The sequence below is a fragment of the Diceros bicornis genome, chromosome 9 (genome assembly GCF_020826845.1).
Source record: "Diceros bicornis minor isolate mBicDic1 chromosome 9, mDicBic1.mat.cur, whole genome shotgun sequence".
In the NCBI taxonomy this organism is placed as follows: Eukaryota; Metazoa; Chordata; class Mammalia; order Perissodactyla; family Rhinocerotidae; genus Diceros; species Diceros bicornis.
In genome coordinates, this window is record NC_080748.1 from 10,865,790 (window position 1) to 10,885,279 (window position 19,490).

Below are 19,490 nucleotides of genomic sequence, written 5' to 3' on the forward strand. Positions count from 1 at the left end.
TTTTACAAAGAGGAAACTTGAAACTTAACTAAGCCAACATCATATAACTATTCTATTGCAGAGCCAAAATCCAAACAAACTCAGATCTGATTTCAAAGATGTTTGCTTTTTCCACTATATCATACTAAATTTATTCTTTTGGTGTTCTTTTTCTAGGCCTCAAGAAAACATAAATTGAATTTGTTCTGCAAACTTGTACCTAGAAACACAATCACAGAATGTTAGTGAAAGGCCTTAGTGATCGTTAAAAAACAAAAAAATCACAGTTTGGTGGTTACCAGGGGCAAGGGGGGTGGGGGGTGGGCACAAGAGGTGGAGGGAGGCATTTATATGGTGACTAACAAACAATAAGGTTCAACCAAAATTTCACACACACGCACAAAAATCACAAACAGCAACAAAAACCTATGCATCTTTTTAAATGGAGCATTTAACAATAATAACACAAATGCAGTTAGTATCAGGGGCTGTAACTTGGGTAATTCAAGCAGGTAAATCAGTGTAGCATGAGGCTAATAGAGGGGATATTAAAAATGAATGAAAACAATAGAATAGAAATACATGCAACACTTAACTAGAGCAGGGTAGACATGTGCTCAGACAATGCAGATGGAAGTGCAGCTCTGAGACAGTGGGCTGCCCTTAAAAAGGGCACTGGAGGCACTGTGACCTGCCATAGGCTGAAGGTTGTACCTCCCTAAAGAGGGATTTCTACATGTGGGTGTGTTTTTAAATTTTCTTAAATAAAACCAAGAGGCTCTTGCAGCAGCCAGAGCCCAACTGAGGGACTTTTCCTTTCCTGCTGAAGGTTATACATCCATTTCCACTATTCTGGCTCTCCTTACGGAGGACAAATTACACATGAACTTGATTTATGATATAGTGGCATCCTGTTATTCCCTGATATAACAATGATTCACATTAGGAAACATACAGTGTAACAGAACACACTATATTATTATTATTAGTATTAGTATTAGTGGTGGTAGTGGTGGTAGCAGTAGTAGAAGAAGTGAAATAAAATGATGCATGGTAAGTGCCAGCACAATGCTAGGTACTTAATGAAACTCAAAGAACATGAGCCTCTTAGAACCAAGAAAAATGACAAAAATATTTACGGATTAAAATATGCAAAAATCAATTCAAATGACATCAATGAAAATGGTAGATTAAAGGTATATGAAAAGCCTTTCCCCCATAAAACAATGCTAATACTGGCAAAAACTGTCAGAACCAACAATTTCTGAGCTCTGGAAATTAGCTAAAGCTCTGTAGCAATCTGAAGAGCATTTATTCAAGAAAATATGGCTGAATCTCAGTAATAACAGTGAGCGATGTGGCATTTGAACTTGATCTATTCCCATTCCCACCTCCCCAGTAGCCTGGAAAAGCAACGGCCCACAATCACAGTGGAAACAGGAGTCTGGCAGCCATTGGAGGGGCAGACTGGAACGCCTTCAAAGCCCGATTCCTAGAGAATTGTCATTAATTGACCTATTCATTGGTTTCCTGGAAGACCCCACTTACAAGGCCGTCTTTATCTGACTTGTCTTGGAGCTCACCCAGTGAAAACAGCCTTTTCACTGGGGGCATCTGTTGAAAAAAAATCAGAGGTAAGTGTTTAAAATTATGGCTGCCTGAGGTGAGCAAACAAAAGGCTTATTAAAAAGTTTAAAAAGAAAAGCTAGGGAATGAAATGTCCACAGTGGTTCTGATATATCTAGGGCTGTGTGCATGCACAGGAAAGAACTGAGAAAGCCCTAAGCTCTCACTTCTGGCTAACACTGAAGCTCTGTGAAAGGAGGAAATGAAGGCTAAGTTGAAACTGTCAAGTGCCTGAGTGTTGAAGGTATGCCCCACCATGCATACAGAGCCCCTTGGGAAACTGGGAGATTTACTGTTTCCAGGCATTTAAGGAATTCTCTACCCAATCATTAGCTAACCTGTAATCTGAGCAGAGATTTTGCAGAATTAATTTAGAAATGTCACTGAACAAACAAACAACAACAACAAATAGCAATAACATATCCTGGAGAGGCAGAAGAATATGATTTCCAGAGTTGCCACATTATATTATTTAAAATGTCCAGTGTTCAATACAAAATTAAGAGATATTCAAAGAAGCAAGTATGGCCCATACACAGGAAAAAAAGCAGTCAACAGAAACTGTCCCTGAGGAAGCCCAGACACTGGCCCTATCAGACAATGACTTAAATCAGCTATAATAAATGTGTTCAAAAGACAGAGGAAACTATGTCTAAAGAACCTAAGGAAAATATGAGAATGATGTCTCACTAAATAAAAATATCAATAAAGAAATATAAGTTATAATAAAGAACCAAACAGAAATTCTGGAGTTAAAAAATACAATACATGAAATGAAGAATTCACTAGGAGAATTCATAGCAGATTTGAACGGGTGGAAAGAAGAATCAGTGAACTTGAAGATAGGTCAAATGAGATTATCCAGTCTGAGGAACAGAAAGGAAAAGAATGAAGAAAAAAGGAGAGCCTCAAGGACCTGTGGGACACCATCAAGAGTATTATTAACATATGCATAATGGGAATCCCACAAGGAGACAGAGAGAAAGAGCCAGAAAGAGTATTTGAAGACATACAGGCCGAAAAGTTCCCAAGTGTGATGAATCTTGAAAGTGGCACGAGAGAAGTAAATCATCACACAGAGGTGATCATCAGTAAGACTGACAGCTGATTTCTCTTCAGAAACCATGGAAGCCAGAAGGCCATGGGATGACATATTCAAAGAGTTAAAGACTGTCAACCAAGAAGTCTATATCCAGCAAAACTATCCTTCAAAAACAAAGGAGAAAAAAATGAAGAAATTCCCAGATAAACAAAAAAAGAGTTTGCTGCTAGCAGACCTCCTCTACAAGAAATATTAAAGGAAGTCCTTCAAGCTGATATGAAAGGACCTTAGACAGTAACCCAAGTCTACATGAAGAAATAAATTGCACTGGTAAAGGTAACTACACACATAAATATAAAAGACAGCATAAAAGTATTTTTTGTTTATAACTCTTTTTTTGTCCTATCTGATTTAAAAGACAACTACACAAAGCAATAATTATAATTCTGTTTTGATGGGCATACAATGCATAAAGATGTAATTTGTATAACAATAATAGCACAAAGGAGGGGGAAGGAATGGAGCTATATATGAGCTAAGTTTTTGTATACTAGTGAAATTAAGTTGGTATTAATCCAAGCTAGACTGTTATAAATTAAGATGTTAATTGTAATCCCCAGGGCAACCACTAAGAGAATAATTAAAAAATATATATGAATACAAAAGAAGGAAGAAATGGAGGAATAGAGAAACAAAAAAGAAATAAGATATATACAAACAAATAGCAAAATGACAGACATAAATCCTACCTCACAGTAATTATGCTAAATATAAATGAGGGGGCCAGCCCTGTGGCAGCAGCCCAGGTTCAGTTCCCGGGCACAGACCTACACCACTCGTCGGCAGCCATGCTGAGGCGGCAACCCACATACAAAATGGAGGAAGACTGGCACAGATGTTAGCTCGGGACGAATCTTCCTCAAGCAAAAAGAGGAAGATTGGCAAGAGATGTTAGCTCAAGGCGAATCTTCCTCTGCAAAAAAAAATAAAAACAAAAATAATAATATATATATATATGAAGTAAACACTCCAATAAAAAGTTGATGATTGGCAGAATAGATTAAAAAGAAAAACAGGATCCAATCACATGCTGTCTACAAGAGACATACTTCAGATTCAAAGGCACAAATAGGTCAAAAGTAAAAGGGCAGAAAAAGATATACCAGGCAAATAGTAACCTAAAGACAGCTAGGAGGATATATTCATTTCAGACAAAACAGACTTTAAGGCAAAAATTGTTTCTAGTGACAAAGAAGAATATTTTACAAGGATGAAAGGTTCAATCAAGAAGCCATAACACTTATAAATATAAACATACCTAACAATAGACATGAGGCAAAAAATGACAGAATTAAAGGGAGAAATAGACAATTCAACAATAATAGTTTAAGACTTTAATACCCCACTTTCAATAGTGGATAGAACACTTAGACATAAGAACAAGAAAATAAGAGACTTTAATAAGACTTTAACAACACTATAAATCAACTAGACCTAACATACATGTATAGAACACTCTATCCCTCAATAGCAGAATACACATCTTTTCAAGTACATATGGAACATTTTCCAGGATAGATCATGTGTAGGCCATAAAAAAAGCCTCAATAAAATCGGAAGGACTGAATCATACACAGCATGTTTTCCAATCAAAATTAATTCAAATAGATCAAAAGAACCAAATGTAAGAGCTAAAACTATAAAAGTCTTAGAAGAAAACAGGTGTAAATCTTCATGACCTTGGATTAGGCAATGTTTTCTTGGCTATGAGAACAAAAGCACAAGCAAACAAAGAAAAAACAGATAAACTGGACTTCATAAAAATTAAACTTGCTTGTCCTTCAAAGGATATAGGAAAATGAAAAGACAACAGATGGAACAAGAGAAAATATTTGCAAATCATATTATTTGATGAGTCTAGTATCCAGAATATATAAAGAATACTTAAAACTTACAAAAAGACAAAACAATCCATTATAAAAATGGACCAATAATGTTAATGTGTTCATGTGTGTACTGGCCATTTGCATATCTTCTTTGGAGAAATATCTATTCAAATCTTTTGTCCATTTAAAATTGAATTATTTGACTTTTTGTTGAGTTGTAAGAATTCTTTATATGCCCTGAGAATACTAGACTGTAATCAGATATATGATTTGCAAATAGATATCTTCATTTTACATTATACACGAGAAAAGAATGCTGGTAAGAATGTGCCAAACAGAAACTTCCCTCCAAGCTAAAATGTGAATTTTTAAGAGCAATTTTGCCTCAGCCTACCCTGACCCCTAAAGGCTTCGAAACCATTTGATGAACTAGAAAAGGTCTCAATGGCAAGACCTCTTTAAAGGTTTTCTCTACATTGTATAAACCTTTCATAATACTTGTAAGTTTTCAGAGAAAAAGCAAAATGGTTCTGAATCTTGCCATAAACTAGGACACAAATGCACAATTTAACAAAAAAGTTAACATTTACAATTACCATAAGCGTTTTTTTTTTGTGTGTGTGAGGAAGATTAGCCCTGACCTAACATTCCTTGCCAAACCTCCTCGGTTTTTTGCTGAGGAAGATTGGCCCTGGGCTAACATCCATGCTCATCTTCCTCTACTTTTATATGGGACACTGCCACAGTATGGCTTGACAAGTGGTGCGCTGGTCCACGCCCAGAATCTGAACCTGCGAACCCCAGGCAGCCAAGGCAGAGCGCGCGAACTTAACCGCTACGCCACCAGGCCGGCCCCTACAATTACCATAAGCTTTAAATGTTTAATTGTTGAGGATGAGGCAGGGATGAGGGGGAGAGAAGGGGAGGAGGAATGCTTTATAGTTCATGTTGCTTCACAGATTTTCACAAATTACTAAAATGTTATATGCTTAGTATCATATACAGAATATTCTTTAAAGGCTTTAGTTCTCCTTTCAAAGATGGGGCACTTTACTATGTTTTTTAAATTCTTCATTGTTTTACTAATACATAATCAATTAATAACTAGTAACTTTATTTAAAAACACATTTGCTTTTCATAAATGTGTTACTTTTAGCCGTAGGAGAAAATGTCAGCTGTTCTCAAACTGAAGCAATTTTTTTTTTTTTGTGAGGAAGATCGGCCCTGAGCTAACATCTGCCAATCCTCCTCTTTTTGCTGAGGAAGACTGGCCCTGGGCTAACATCCATGCTCATCTTCCTCCACTTTACATGGGACGCTGCCAGAGCATAGATCGACAAGCAGTGCATCGGTGTGCTCCCGGGATCCGAGCCGGCGAACCCCGGGCCGTGCAGCGGAGCGCGCCACTCAACCGCTTGGGCCACCGGGCCGGCCCCCTGAAGCAAATTTTTTAAGAGCAAAATTTCATTCTAATAGGAAAGGTAATCTTAGACTCAAAATTACCAGATTTATGCAAACTACTCCTAACGCCGTATTTCTGCTAATAATTTAGAGATTTCCAAATCCTAAAAATTCAAGAACAAAGGCACATGACAGTCATATAACTCTTATGCAATGAATCACTGTTGCTGATGCTGAAATTCTGTGAATTTCAATGATACTTACCAATTTCTAACAAATGAGTGAGATTGTGTGCAGAGATGCCACAGTCATAATAATCATATTCTGTGCCTCATGATATCACCCCTGTTGTTGGTTTGTGTTGGTTTTGTAACATGACTGCAAATTTTTTGACCTCCTCCCATCACAAAGGGAAACCTACGTCCTCTCCCCTTGAATCTGGGTGATCTTATAACTACTTCAAACAGAGTAACAGCAAAAAGGATGCTATATAACTTCAAGGCTAGATCATACAAGACCATGCGGCCTCTGCCTTATTCACTGGAACACTGAGTGCCATGTTAAGAACTTTAAATACCCTGAGGCCGCCATGCTGGAAAGGCCACCTGTAGGCTCTTCACTTGACAAGCCCAAGCTGAGCCCATGCCTCTAGTTGTCTCCGTCAAAGTGCCAGACTTGCGAATGAAGAAGCCATCTTCGAAGTATGGCTTCCAAGACTGCCATCTCCAGTCCCAATTGCTGCAATCTCTGGCTTTAAGTTCTCCCCAGCTGTGGCCCAGATATCACATAACAGAGACAAGTCACTCCTGCTGTGCTCTGTCTGAATCCCTGACTCACAGTATCCATGAGCAGAGTCAAATGCTTGTTGTTTTGTGTCACTATATTTGGGGTGGTTAGTTTCTCAGCAATGGATAACCAGAACACAGACTAACAATTTAATTAAACAAACATTAGATGAGTGTCAATTTTGGGCAAGGGAATTCAAAGACTAGTAAAGACATGGTCCTGGCCCTAAAGGAATTTACAACTCAGCAGTAGATTCTAACTTGCTATCAGCTTGCAGCAACTACTTAACAGCTAGAACAGTATCTGGCACACAGTAGAAAATAAGTATTTACTGAATGAACAAATGAACAATATTATTTAGGGTTGAGTGTTGGATAATATCCATTTCTGCCTGAATTTCAACATTTTTTTTTTTTTTTTTTTTTTTTTTTTTTTTTTTTTTGTGAGGAGATCAGCCCTGAGCTAACATCCGCCAATCCTCCTCGTTTTTAGCTGAGGAAGACGGCCCTGGGCTAACATCGGTGCCTATCTTCCTCCACTTTATATGGGACGCCGCCACAGCATGGCTTACCAAGCAGTGCGTCGGTGCACGCCCGGGATCCGAACCAGCGAACCCCGGGCCGCCGCAGCGGAGCGCGCGCACTTAACCGCTTGCGCCACCGGGCCGGCCCCTGAATTTCAACATTTTTAATCGAGAGGCTAGAGAAAGGTCAGGCTTTTCATCACATCTGTTCAAACAGGATATAAAAATTATAATTTACCTTTTTATTTTTTTATAATCAAGCCACTCTTAGCTGTTTACATCAAGCAGGTCACCCATCTTTTCAAATCATTCACCTTTTTCAATTTATCTTTCACAATATAGGCCTAAGACACTTTGGAAATGATTAAATTAGTAACTCAATGAGCACACTTGGAAAATGGAACCCTCAACTGGACATAATTGCTTAGCCTTTATCAACCTATAAATGAAACAATAGTTTGCAATTCCCAAGTTTTTACAACAACATAAATAGCTTGATAGAAAATACTAATATACTTTAACTACATATTAGATTCTTGCATGCATTTTAGTTAAGTGAATATTCCTAAAAATTTGTGAAATTTTTATCTCACTGCTATCAAAATAATTAGTAACTGAAATGAGACTTTGTTCAATTCCTCTAACATCCCATAACTGACGTTCATAAAAGAGTCACAAAAGAAATCTATCCCCTAAAAAGAATCATTCTACTGGGAGAAATAAGAAAAGCTTAAAATATTCTTCAACCTCAGCCATAACTAGGCCTGATCCAGACTAGTTTATTCAAAAGTTTGGGGTCGATTTCCAGGAGGTCTCTGCTGTCATGTTCAGATTCTATGCCTGCTCGTGATTGAAGATATACAAAAACCCAAGATGACATGCAGTTTCAAAAGTCTATATATTTATTCTACACTTTTTTCTTAGCTCTTATTTTTAGATAATACAGCTTAGATTCAAGCAATTTCTCTTTAAATCTTCATGTTTCTGACATTTTAATAACATCTTGTTCTTTCTCATTTATCTAAATTATTTCTAATGAGTACACTCATTTTATAACACTGATATTTTAGAACAGAATGAATATGTATATGAAGCTTGTACTGCATAGTAGTAAAGAACATAATTCGACCTGTGGTAAAGTCAGCACAGCATATTAGAATGGTAAATAGAATACTGAAGTTTAAGTCTAACTATACCATTAACTACCTCTAAATCTTTGTGACTCAGTTTCCTGATTTATAAAGTGAGGGGATTAGATGAGATAATCTCCTTCAATTCTATGATTTTATATGTGAGTAATAACAAGCTGTTCTATACCAGACTTATACTACTATTTCTAAATCCAATATATTGTACACTATGCATGGTTTTTCACAGCAATCAAGATTACTGCAGATCTACACCACACAAGTGGCTTAACTTTGAAATTTAGAAAGCAATACGTTTATTTCTATCCTTTTACACGATTCTACCTACTTAAGGCCTAACAGATGTATTTTAACCTTTCCTAAGGGTATAAATAATTTTAAAGATCAAGTCTTTTATAAAAGTCAAATTATAAAACTCACTAAGTAATCAGCTAAATAAATTACTTAACCTTTTAAACAGCTTTTATTAGTAGAACAAAAATCCTCACTAAATGTTTTAAAGTTTCCAAACCCTAGTTCTTGTTCAGTCTAGCTCCTGTACAGAGAATCTTTACAAGATCTTAGCAAATAAAATCCTGTACACTCATTTCCATGTTGCAACAAAATTATCATTTATTGGCTGCATAATATTCCGTTGCATTGATGTACTGTCAGATTTTTAACCCTTCTTCGACTGTTAAGTAATTCTATTGACTCTAGTTTACTGAACTATGCCCAGTGTTGCAGTGAACCTCTTTATACACAATTTTTCCTTCTTTTGGATTCTTTCCTTAGGATAATAAGCTAGATAAAAGGATATTTACATTTACAGTTTTTGAAACAAACTGCCCAAGTACCTTGCAAAAAGAGTCTATCATTACATCCTGCTACCCATGTGAATATAACAGCTTATTATACCAGCAAAAATATTAAATATGTATAAAATGATACTTCCTCACTGTAGTTTTTGATAAATAATAATTTTAAATACTGTTCTATACAACTTATTTATTATCTCTCCTGTATTTGATTTGTCCACTTATTTACTGATGCCTTGGTATTTTTTATCAAGTTTTATTTGTTTGTTTGATCAACCTTTTTCTTTTTTTTCATATTTTTTGCTTACCTGTTTTTAAGATGTGCCTCCAGATCACAGCGTTGCATTACATCTTGGCACACTGAAGAAAATGGACATAAAACTAATAATTTGTCCAGAAGTTTATGAACTAGAATACTAGACTTCTTACATAGCTTGAAGTGAAGTCTCTTCCGGTCCAGTGGACAGAAATCTTTCTCTTGTAAGAAGTTTCTGAGGCACTTGCAGCAGAATGTGTGTCCACAGGGAGTATCTAGTGGCTGCAACAGAGGCTGAAGGCAGATATGGCAGACCAGGTCGTCGTCCACTTCATTCTGGTAATTGTATAAGTGGTTTTCTCTTGTCCAGTGCTGCTGGCCACACTCAAAACACAGAGGATTGAAGGAGGAGGAGGAGGTCTGCTCCACAGAGACCATCTCATCACTTGTTGTTCCCATTTTGAATCAACTGAAGCAGTTTCTCTATCTTCATATGTTAGACTTCCACTTAAGGTTTGGTTGCCTTTAAAAGACAGTGATGTATTTGACTAAAAACAGGTCCGATTTTCTGGATAAACAAACCAAAACAAAAACCCCAAAAAGTAATTAATATCAATCAAGATAAGCTAATAGTATCAACATAATATTACCAGTTAACTTCTTTTTTAGTAAAAAATTAAAATTTAGATGAGGTAATAAATTATTCATAAAAATGAAATTAACTAATTTACTTTTTGGCTAAGAAGAATGACTTACATTGCCAAGTTCTTGGTGAAGAAAGAACCTGTGATTAAAAGCAAAGATGCCATATATTATATGGTGTGACATAAGAAACAGGTTGTTTTACTGACTGAAATCCCCAAATACTTCACTGCTCAATGGTAGTTTTAAAGCCACTTACTCTACATAGCATGCTAATAATGCAATTTGAGGTATATTATGTAATATATTTGTATTTGCTATCCCAGTTATGGTTCTTTGCTTCTGACGGATTTTATGCATTTATAGTACTATACCTAAGATCGTGTCTGAAATGTAGTCTCAAGGATAATTCAGAGTCTATTAAAAAAATGACCTTTGCTCTGCAATGTTTGGGAAAAAATGGATTTCAAAATATGATTTGAATATTCTCTCTCTATATAACAGATTATAGAAAGATAAATCTGCACAGCCTATACAAATAACATCTGTGCAAACTCCATAAAGTGCAATACTATTTTATGCCATTAAAAGAAAAAACTTGCTATAATTCAATGAAACAGATAAGATATGTTATAAATTTCAATTTCACCTCATATTATTCCACATTTCCATTTGTTCTTGCTTACTCGGAGCAGCAATTGTGTGTGTGTGTGTTTGTGTCTCTTCTCCAACACAAGACTCTTACAACAGCCTCCTCCAGTTTAGTGCAAGGCTAGCAAGGAATGCTCCCCTCATATAAGGGTTCCCATACTTCTTGCTGCTAGAGCACCAGGGGTTAAAAAATCAACTCCAAAGGCAGTAGCTGTCTATATTCATTCTTGATATTTACAGTCTCTATATGTGCCAAACACTGAACAAGGACAGAGGAGAGGCAGGGAGAGGATAGTTAAGAAAACCCATTATTAAAATGCAATGTAATAAGTATTCTAAGACAGTTACGCACAGGATGCTATGTAAATATAGAGAAAGATGAGGAGAACTGGCATCTAACTCATTTTGGCTTTGTGGCCGGAAATACTTTCAAAAGAGGAAAAAACATGGATTGCTGAGTTGTCACAGGAAGCATGAGCCAGAGAGAAAAATGGACAAGGGCATTTCACCGAAGTCACAGGGGCTTGAGGGAGCACGGCACAGTCAGGGAATATGAAACAGGTCAAAATATCTGAGGCAAAGAAAATGTATGCAGGGCAGGGGAATTATAAAATGTAGCGTCCCTGCCACAAGAACAGAAAGAGTTGGACACCATGTTAACACTACTAGCATTTGTTTCAATGATAAAATTCTCTTCCAATGACATATATGTATTTGCTATTTTATTTGGAGCATTTATTATAAAAAGCATATTAACATTTTAGCAGATTTAACAAGAACTGCCAGGAATTACGAGGGGGTGGGACAAGATTCAGATGGGATGGCTGACTGCAAGATAAATTGTGTTTTTAAAAACTACTTAATAAAATAACAATGATAGCAGCCTGTGGTCTAAACTATCAGTACCAACATTAAGAGAGCAAACACTTCTTGCATTTTGTAACTCATGGGGCTTGTTCTTTACCCTCTGAGCATCACAACTTTTTAAATGTGAGTGCAAGGTATGTGAGATTAAGGAAAGAAACATCCTTTATCTCAGTCAGGCAGACAGCTTCAACCTAGGCATTTTAATACAGAATGTCTATAGATTCTTGTTTCCTACTCAATTAGCAAGAAAATTCATATATCCTTTGCTCTTCTTTGTTTGTGATAGTGTTTATTCTAATTTTTCTTTTCCTTGGAAAAATACACTGCAATTCTAGCCTCCCACATAATGACTAAGAAAGCATTTATATTTTAGCTATTTTCTAAATCTCTAAATAACTTTTAGTTCTTTGATTATTTTCATTTTATCACAAAATCTTTTCATGAGGAAAAAATAACATGTTCCCATTTAAAACACCAAATAACAACTGCATTATCTCCAGCCCTGAAATACCTCTGTTACCATGAAACAAACATTAAGTGAAAATTTTTCATGGGTATATCACTAACATGTGCATTTAAACATTGATTAAAGAGTTGAAAGGCCATATAACACAAGTAGTTAAGAGCACACACCCTGGATCCTTGCTCTGTCACTTACTAGCTTTGTGACCTTACTAAATGTGACCTTACTACTGTTTCTTTCTCAAAATGGGGGTAATAACAGTGCCTATCTCAAAGGGTTGATATAAAGAACAAATAAGTTTATATATATATATATGTATATATACAGCTTCAAACAGTGCCTGGAAGATAACAGATGCTGTGTAAGTGTTAGCTATTACTATAAAGAAACAAAAGTTCAGACAGATTTTATGATTTGTCCAAAGCCATATAACTTATAATTACTTAGTAAGATAAAAGGAAGATAAATCTGTTTTTTTCTTGCTGTAAAATAACTCAATAGTAAATTAAGTAATTATAGGAAAGAGGAAAGGTACTTCATGAAAGCCTTGGTGTATGAATTTTGTAAGGTCAATGGCAGCCTGACCCTGTTTTTCCAATCCCCAATCCCCTCCTCTACTCCCCACCCAGGTAGATGGTTTTATTTCTACTTTGTGCGCAGGTCCACTATAACACCTTGCACTACTTCTCACACTGTTGTCCCTCACTAAACTACGAGCTCTTGAAAAACGGGACCTCCCACACGGGAGAAGCTCAACAAATGCTGAATGATATGCTTGCTCACTCTTGCTACGTTTAGGTGACCAGAAATACATCTATCCATATAGGAGGATATGCCCATGTTTATATACAATTTTGATTTCAGATATTCTATAAGCACAATTTGAAATATTAAAATACAAGTTAAATAAATAATAGTCTTAAATATTTTCCAAAATATAAAGATAAAATGTAGCATAATGTGTATCTTTACAAACTACATTATCTGTTTAGTTATTATTCCAGGAATAATAAAGAGATGGAAACTATTAAATTGGTTGGGAATATTACAACACATTTTAAATAATATCCTGAAAAATAGCTAGTCCAATGGAAAGGGAATTATAAGACGCTGTTTACTTCCTAACTCCACTTATGATTAACATGCTTGCTCTTCCTGGTTTATGGGACAAGAATATCCTGTGCATCATCAAGACTCTCAAAAAGAGCTATGGTTTTTCACCATTAATTTGCACACTCCAAAACTATATATTATTCAGATCATTTCTCTTGATGTTATTTTTGATTCAGATTGAAAAAGTCCTCATTGGCCCTAACCTAGGAGATCCAGCCCAGGAAAAAAGACGATGTGCTAAGGATTACCACCAAAGCATGGTTAGATGGGAAACATCTATGGTTCCTTTGACTCATCAATGCCAACAGTCTAAGAATACCCTCTCCTCACATGTCCCCCCAGCAAACTCTTACTCACGCCTTAAGTCTCAGCTCAAACTCTACCTCCTCTGTCAAATCATACCAGCCTCCTTCCTACTCTTGGGTGCACCTCCCTTCCCTTATGTTCCTGCTGCTTTTTTTTTTTTTTTAAATAATTTTATTTATTTGTTTTTCCCCCAAAGTCCCAGTAGATAGTTGTATGTCATAGCTGCACATCCTTCTAGTCGCTGTATGTGGGACGTGGCCTCAGCACGGCCGGAGAAGCGGTGCGTCGGTGCGCGCCCGGGATCCGAACCCGGGCCGCCAGAAACAGAGCGCGAGCACTTAACCACTAAGCCACGGGGCCGGCCCTGTTCCTGCTGCTTTTTACACATACCTTCATTTCAACAACTCCTGCATTTGCATGCTTGCTTATCTGTCTTCTCACTTCTTTGAGGGTAAAGATAGTATTTTCTTTATCTCTTGTATTCCCAATTCTTGGCAGATAGGCAACAAAAAAAATTGTTCTCAGGCTCATACTTGAGCATGAAATGTATAACATAGCTACATAAACATACAGGAAAAAATCTTGCACATTAATTTGTGGCACTGCAAAGCTATCAACATATTGGACCCTGCCCTATGATTATAAACAAAGAATTAAGATATTACTCCCTTGAATATTCAAAAGTCTGAGAAAAAAGTTTTTTTTCCACTTGATGATATCAACACAAGAAAATTTTATTGTCTATGTTACATATCAGCTTTGATAGCTGCCTCTGTATAAAGCAGTGGTTGTCAAACTTTTACACTTAAGGATCCCTTTATCCACTCTGGACAAGTCTGGCAGTTTCTTGAAAAACTAACATGCAACTATCATATAATCCAGCAACTGCACTGCTGGACATTTATCCTAGAGAAATGAAAACTTATGTTCACACAAAAACCTGTGCAGCTGTATTTGTAATGGCCGAAAACTAGAAACAACCCAGATGTCCTTCAACAGGTGAATGGTTACACAAACTATGGTACCTCCATCATAGAATACTACGCAGCAATAAAAAAGAATGAACTACTCATACGCACAACAACCTGGATGAATCTCCAGAGAATTATGCTGAGTGAAAAAAGCCAATCCCAAAAGGTTGCATACTATATTATTCCATTTATATAATGTTCTTGAAATGGCAATGCAATTAATTAATTAAAATGGTTAAATATTCATTTGTTAATAAAACAATAAACCCATTACTTGTTAACATTTTTATGAAAAATAACTTTTTTTCAAAATAAAAAATATAGTCAGAAGACAGGCATTGTTTTACATTTTTGCAAATCTGGAGTCTCAAATCTGCTTCTGTTTTCAATCTATTTCAAGTATCCTCCACAAAACTCTATTGGACACTGATGATTATGAGAATGAGGGTGAAAACAGCAGATAACGTCTTAGTATTACTGGGAAAATAGTTTTGACCTTGTGGATTCAATGAAAGGGAACGGGGGTCTTGGGTCACACTTTGAGAACAACTGGTGCAGAGCACTAAAGGAATCTAATACTCTTCTTTCACAAGAAGTACCAGTCAATAACCAACATTACTTTTAAAAATTACAAAAACTGAGAAAAGGCAAAATGTTGAGATGAGCCTATCCTGAAGGAGTCTGTCTTTCCTGGAATAAAGCTCGAATACAGTTCTTTCCCTAGAGCTCTTCCTACTGGAAGGAGCATGTCCAGATATTTAGCTGTAGAGAAATATTTAGCATATTAATATGAGAGCCTTACATAAATTCTATTCTTAAATTAATCAAAACTTATTTCCTACTGCATGTCACTAGGAAAACTATCAAATAGTTTCTAACAATTCCACATTTATAGTTTATAATTCTCTCATTTTCTACATAAAACTAATTCAGCACACTTAGCTCCTATCCCTTTTAGCAAGTAGAAATATTTGAAAAACCATTTAAAAATTCTTAATATGCTTCTTATAGTTAAATGTACCCTATTTAATAATCCAGGAAATAAGTAAGCTAAGCAAAAAATGCTAGAAGCTCTGAAACTCAGGCTCTGAGCTCTATGCCAGCTGGGTAACTAGGTCACTACACAATTCATTCTTTCATTTACCATGTTTATCCAATGTCTACTATGTGCTAGTATATTATATATATTCTGGTGCTTTGGCTTCCTGTCTATAAACTATCAGCTTTGCTTAAATAATAATTGACCACAGGCACACACACACACACACACACATACACACAGGGAGTTTAAATCTAGCTCTAAAATTCTTATGATTCTAGTTCTTTTCACATACATTAAAATACTTACTGATATGTCATATTTACTTTTTAGTCCCAATATCTGTTATTGTTTTTTGATAACTTTAATAATCTCTTAAATATTCTATAAAAAGGAGGTTAAATTGTGGCTAGTAGAGAACTGACAAATTTCAAATGTCCTTCTACCTTTAGTTCTTCTAATTCTGAACCACTAGGCCCTAATGAAAAACTGTTTTTTCAAAAAGATAAAGGCAAAAACCAACCTGGATTACCTGCGCAATTCCTGCAGTCTCACAGAGTTATACTAAAGTTATACTTTTAAAAATTATACTAAATTATATTACCTTAGAGTAATTTAAAAACAGAATTGATATAAAACTATTTTAAAAAGGAAATACATCATATGGAATGCTGAACATTACCATATAGCTCAATATCTAGACATCCATGCACCAATAAGAAAACGCCTGTGTGGAAAAAACTCTATACCAGGGAAGACAGACTCCTACAGCACGTGGGCTCTTCTCGACAGCCAGCTGAGTTGGGGCAATTGCAAACATCTTAGAGATTGTCACAAATTCATAAGTGTTGCATTATACATAAAAGATGCGTGGTGGTTGGTGAGGGGAACTACAGCAGTTTTCATTGGTTTGTTTTTATTGCATGTGATGGTTATCTGCTGGACATAATTTAAAAACTTCTTTATATTACATTGAAAGGCAAGGGCTCTGATTTTAATAAATTATTATTTTTTTAATCATTTATTCTTTTATTTTTTTTTTTTGTGAGGAAGATTAGCCCTGAGCTAACATCTATTGCCAATCCTCCTCCTTTTTTTCCCTTTTTCTCCCAAAGCCCCAGTAGATAGTTGTATGTCACAGTTGCACATCCTTCTAGTTGCTGTACGTGGGACGCTGCCACAGCATGGCCTGACAAGCGGTGCGTCGGTGCGCACCCGGGATCTGAACCCAGGCTGCCAGTAGCGGAGCGCACACACTTAACCATTAAGCCACGGGGCTGGCCCCTGATTTTAATAAATTAAATAATCTATTTTATTCTAATGGATGAAAGCTTTCAAACATTTAACTTCTTACACAGTAAATTTAGGAAACATTTGTTTTTAAGCGATTGATGGATTCTTATTTCCAAGGTCTTTTCAAGGTCTAATTTCTATAATTGTGGATCACAATTTCTCCACTAACTCTCAATTATCCAAGGGAGTAAAGGGCCTCAAAAGAGCCTAATGGTGGAGTTACAGACCTGAGTTCAAAATCTGGCCCCGCCACTCACTCACTAGCAATGTGACATCGTAATGTGGCACAGCACTTAAACATCTATAAATCTCAACGTCGTCTTGTGTAAAACAGAAATGGTCTCTTGCTTATGACACAGGATTACTGTGAAGCTAAAAATGTTACACTGCCAGAAAAACCTTTTACAAGTCACAAAGCATTATAATACAAATTTATGACTAGATTAATGCTTGTAAAGGATGGTGTAGATAAGAACAGACAAGCTGAAGTGCTGGGTGGCCCAAGCTCCTTCCACTGGACTCCTCATCAGGAGGCCTGCATTCAATTCTCAGCTCTGCAACTAATAACCATGCCACACAGCTCACACTTCATCTCTCCAGACTGTCACTTTCTTTACCTATATACCAGTGGGCCAAACTAGATAAGCTCTGAAGTCACTTATAGACCCCAAATTCCATGATTCTAGAAATGCACTTTGAGCACACATTCTGTTTTTTCCCCCAAAATAGAACAAACATTTTTCTTTACTGTTATCCAGCACTGTGTTTCCTATAAAGATGATCTAAATCCAAAGTTTATCAGGAGGGTGTTGTGTGAGTGTTTCTTTTTTGCTTTTGTTTGATCTTCACAGTACTGAACACTCTAAATATCCTGACCTGAAAATTTCTATTTTTGCAGACAAGTGTATGTATAAGAGAGTAGTGCTAGATATATAATTGAACATCTCTGTATTTTTGTTATGGCGGTATTTAGGAGACGATGCTGCATCTACCTGAAGGACTAATATGGTTGGTTGCTTTGCTTTTTTTTTTTAAGGCAAGCACAGTATATTTATTTGTAGTAGTTATTTATAGTAGTATAAATAGACGGTTTTAGAAGGCAGATTTTGTTCCAGAGTCAATCTTATATTTTTCCATAAAAAACATCTAAAGCTACAGAAAAAGAACAAACTTTTCAGTCTTATTTCCCTCAATAAATGCAAAGAAGTCAGCAGGACATTGTTATTCTGTGATCAAACCTACACAATAAAACAAATGAAGTGGAACTAAACCACAGTCAGGATATGTTTTATAGTGGTGGTATTACTAATAATTAAGATTCCCAGACTTCCTTATCTTAACTATGGACAAGATATAAGAAATTTCGATGCTGCAGTTTTCCAAGCTAATCAGTGACACCAATAATTAAAAGAACAGATATTAAAGATGCTCAATTTGTTCCAGTTATAACTTAATAAATATAAAAATTATCAGATCAAGAATGACTTTGGGCCAGAACTCAAAGGACCATCAGTGAATGGGCCAGACCTCTATGCTTTTTCAAGACTAACCTAAATAGACAATGGCGTCAGGGTCAGGGAACAAAGCTTTATTAGCCTTGGAATTTATCCAGAATGATTCTCATGTGTTGTCAGAGGTCCTTCTAATTTATTAAAATAAGTTGTTTGAGTTATATATAGTTCTAATACTAAGAAAAATTAAAAGAAAATCCTCACTATATTGTAACTCACTATTTAGATTCAGACATATCAGAAATAAAACAGCCTTCAAAATAAAATGCCTCATGTTACATGATTGGAAATAAAATAATTGTACAGTAAAGCCAGAAATACAAAGAGGCTATACTATATCAAATCATTAAGATGGTCAACAATGCATCCCAAACTATATTAGTTTCCCATGTTTCAGAAACTGAATCAAATAAAATCCCACTTTTACATGTTATGTGGTAACTAAATAAAATATGCAGTATTTTTGATGGTGAAAAGTGCTGCAAAGAAAAAGAAAGCAAGACAAGGAAGACAGAGTACTGGGAGAAGGACAGCTTTTTAAATAGGGTGATCAGGGAAAAACTCACTGTGAAGGTGGCACTTGGGTTAAAACCAAAAGGAAGTAACCAGAAAGCCATGTGGGTACCTGGTATAAAAACGTTTGTTATAGACAAATGAAATAATAAGCATAAATGCCTTGAGGTGAGAATGTGCCTGATGAGTTCAATACAGTAAGGAGGCCAATGTGGATGAAATGAACAAAGCAGAGAGAAGAAACAGATCAGAATGGTAACAGGGGCTAATTAAATCTTGTAGGGCCTTACAGAACTTTAGCCTTTACTCTGAGTAAGAATCTTAACAGGATCACTTTGGCTGCTATGTTGAGAATAATCTGAAGGGGCCAAAGGCAGAAGCAATTAGGAGCCTACTGAAATAGTCCAAGCAAGAGACGATGGTAGATTGAACCAGGGTGGACACAGTTGAGATAGTGAGATGTGACTCAATTCTGGATATATTCTGAAGGCAGACCAATATAATCTGCTAATGAATAAAATGTGTGCACGGGCTGATGGTGGGAGGAGAAGCCAAGGATGACCCCAAGGTTTTTGGTCTGAACTGGAAAGATAGAATTAACACAACTGAGACATAAAAGTCCAGGGGCTGGCCCAGTGCTATAGTGGTTAAGTTCACATGTTCCGCTTTGGCGGCC

The 19,490-nt window shown here is 36.2% G+C and overlaps 1 protein-coding gene across 9 annotated transcripts in view; it reads right to left on the reverse strand.

Annotated features, from left to right (window-relative positions):
* Positions 1 to 19,490, reverse strand: part of LNX2 (ligand of numb-protein X 2) — an 82,043-nt gene that overhangs the window by 29,697 nt on the left and 32,856 nt on the right. For 4 of the 9 annotated variants that reach the window (XM_058547913.1, XM_058547908.1, XM_058547912.1 and 1 more), the window contains 2 exons: positions 10,202 to 10,229; positions 9,498 to 10,013 (listed from right to left, as the gene is read on the reverse strand). In XM_058547913.1, coding sequence (XP_058403896.1) covers positions 9,498 to 9,904 — 407 coding nt within the window. In that variant the 5' untranslated portion in view covers positions 9,905 to 10,013; positions 10,202 to 10,229. Of the gene's footprint in view, positions 1 to 9,497; positions 10,014 to 10,201; positions 10,230 to 13,877; positions 13,978 to 19,490 lie in introns of all 9 variants that reach the window. The other 5 variants (XM_058547909.1, XM_058547911.1, XM_058547915.1 and 2 more) reach the window with 3 other exon arrangements.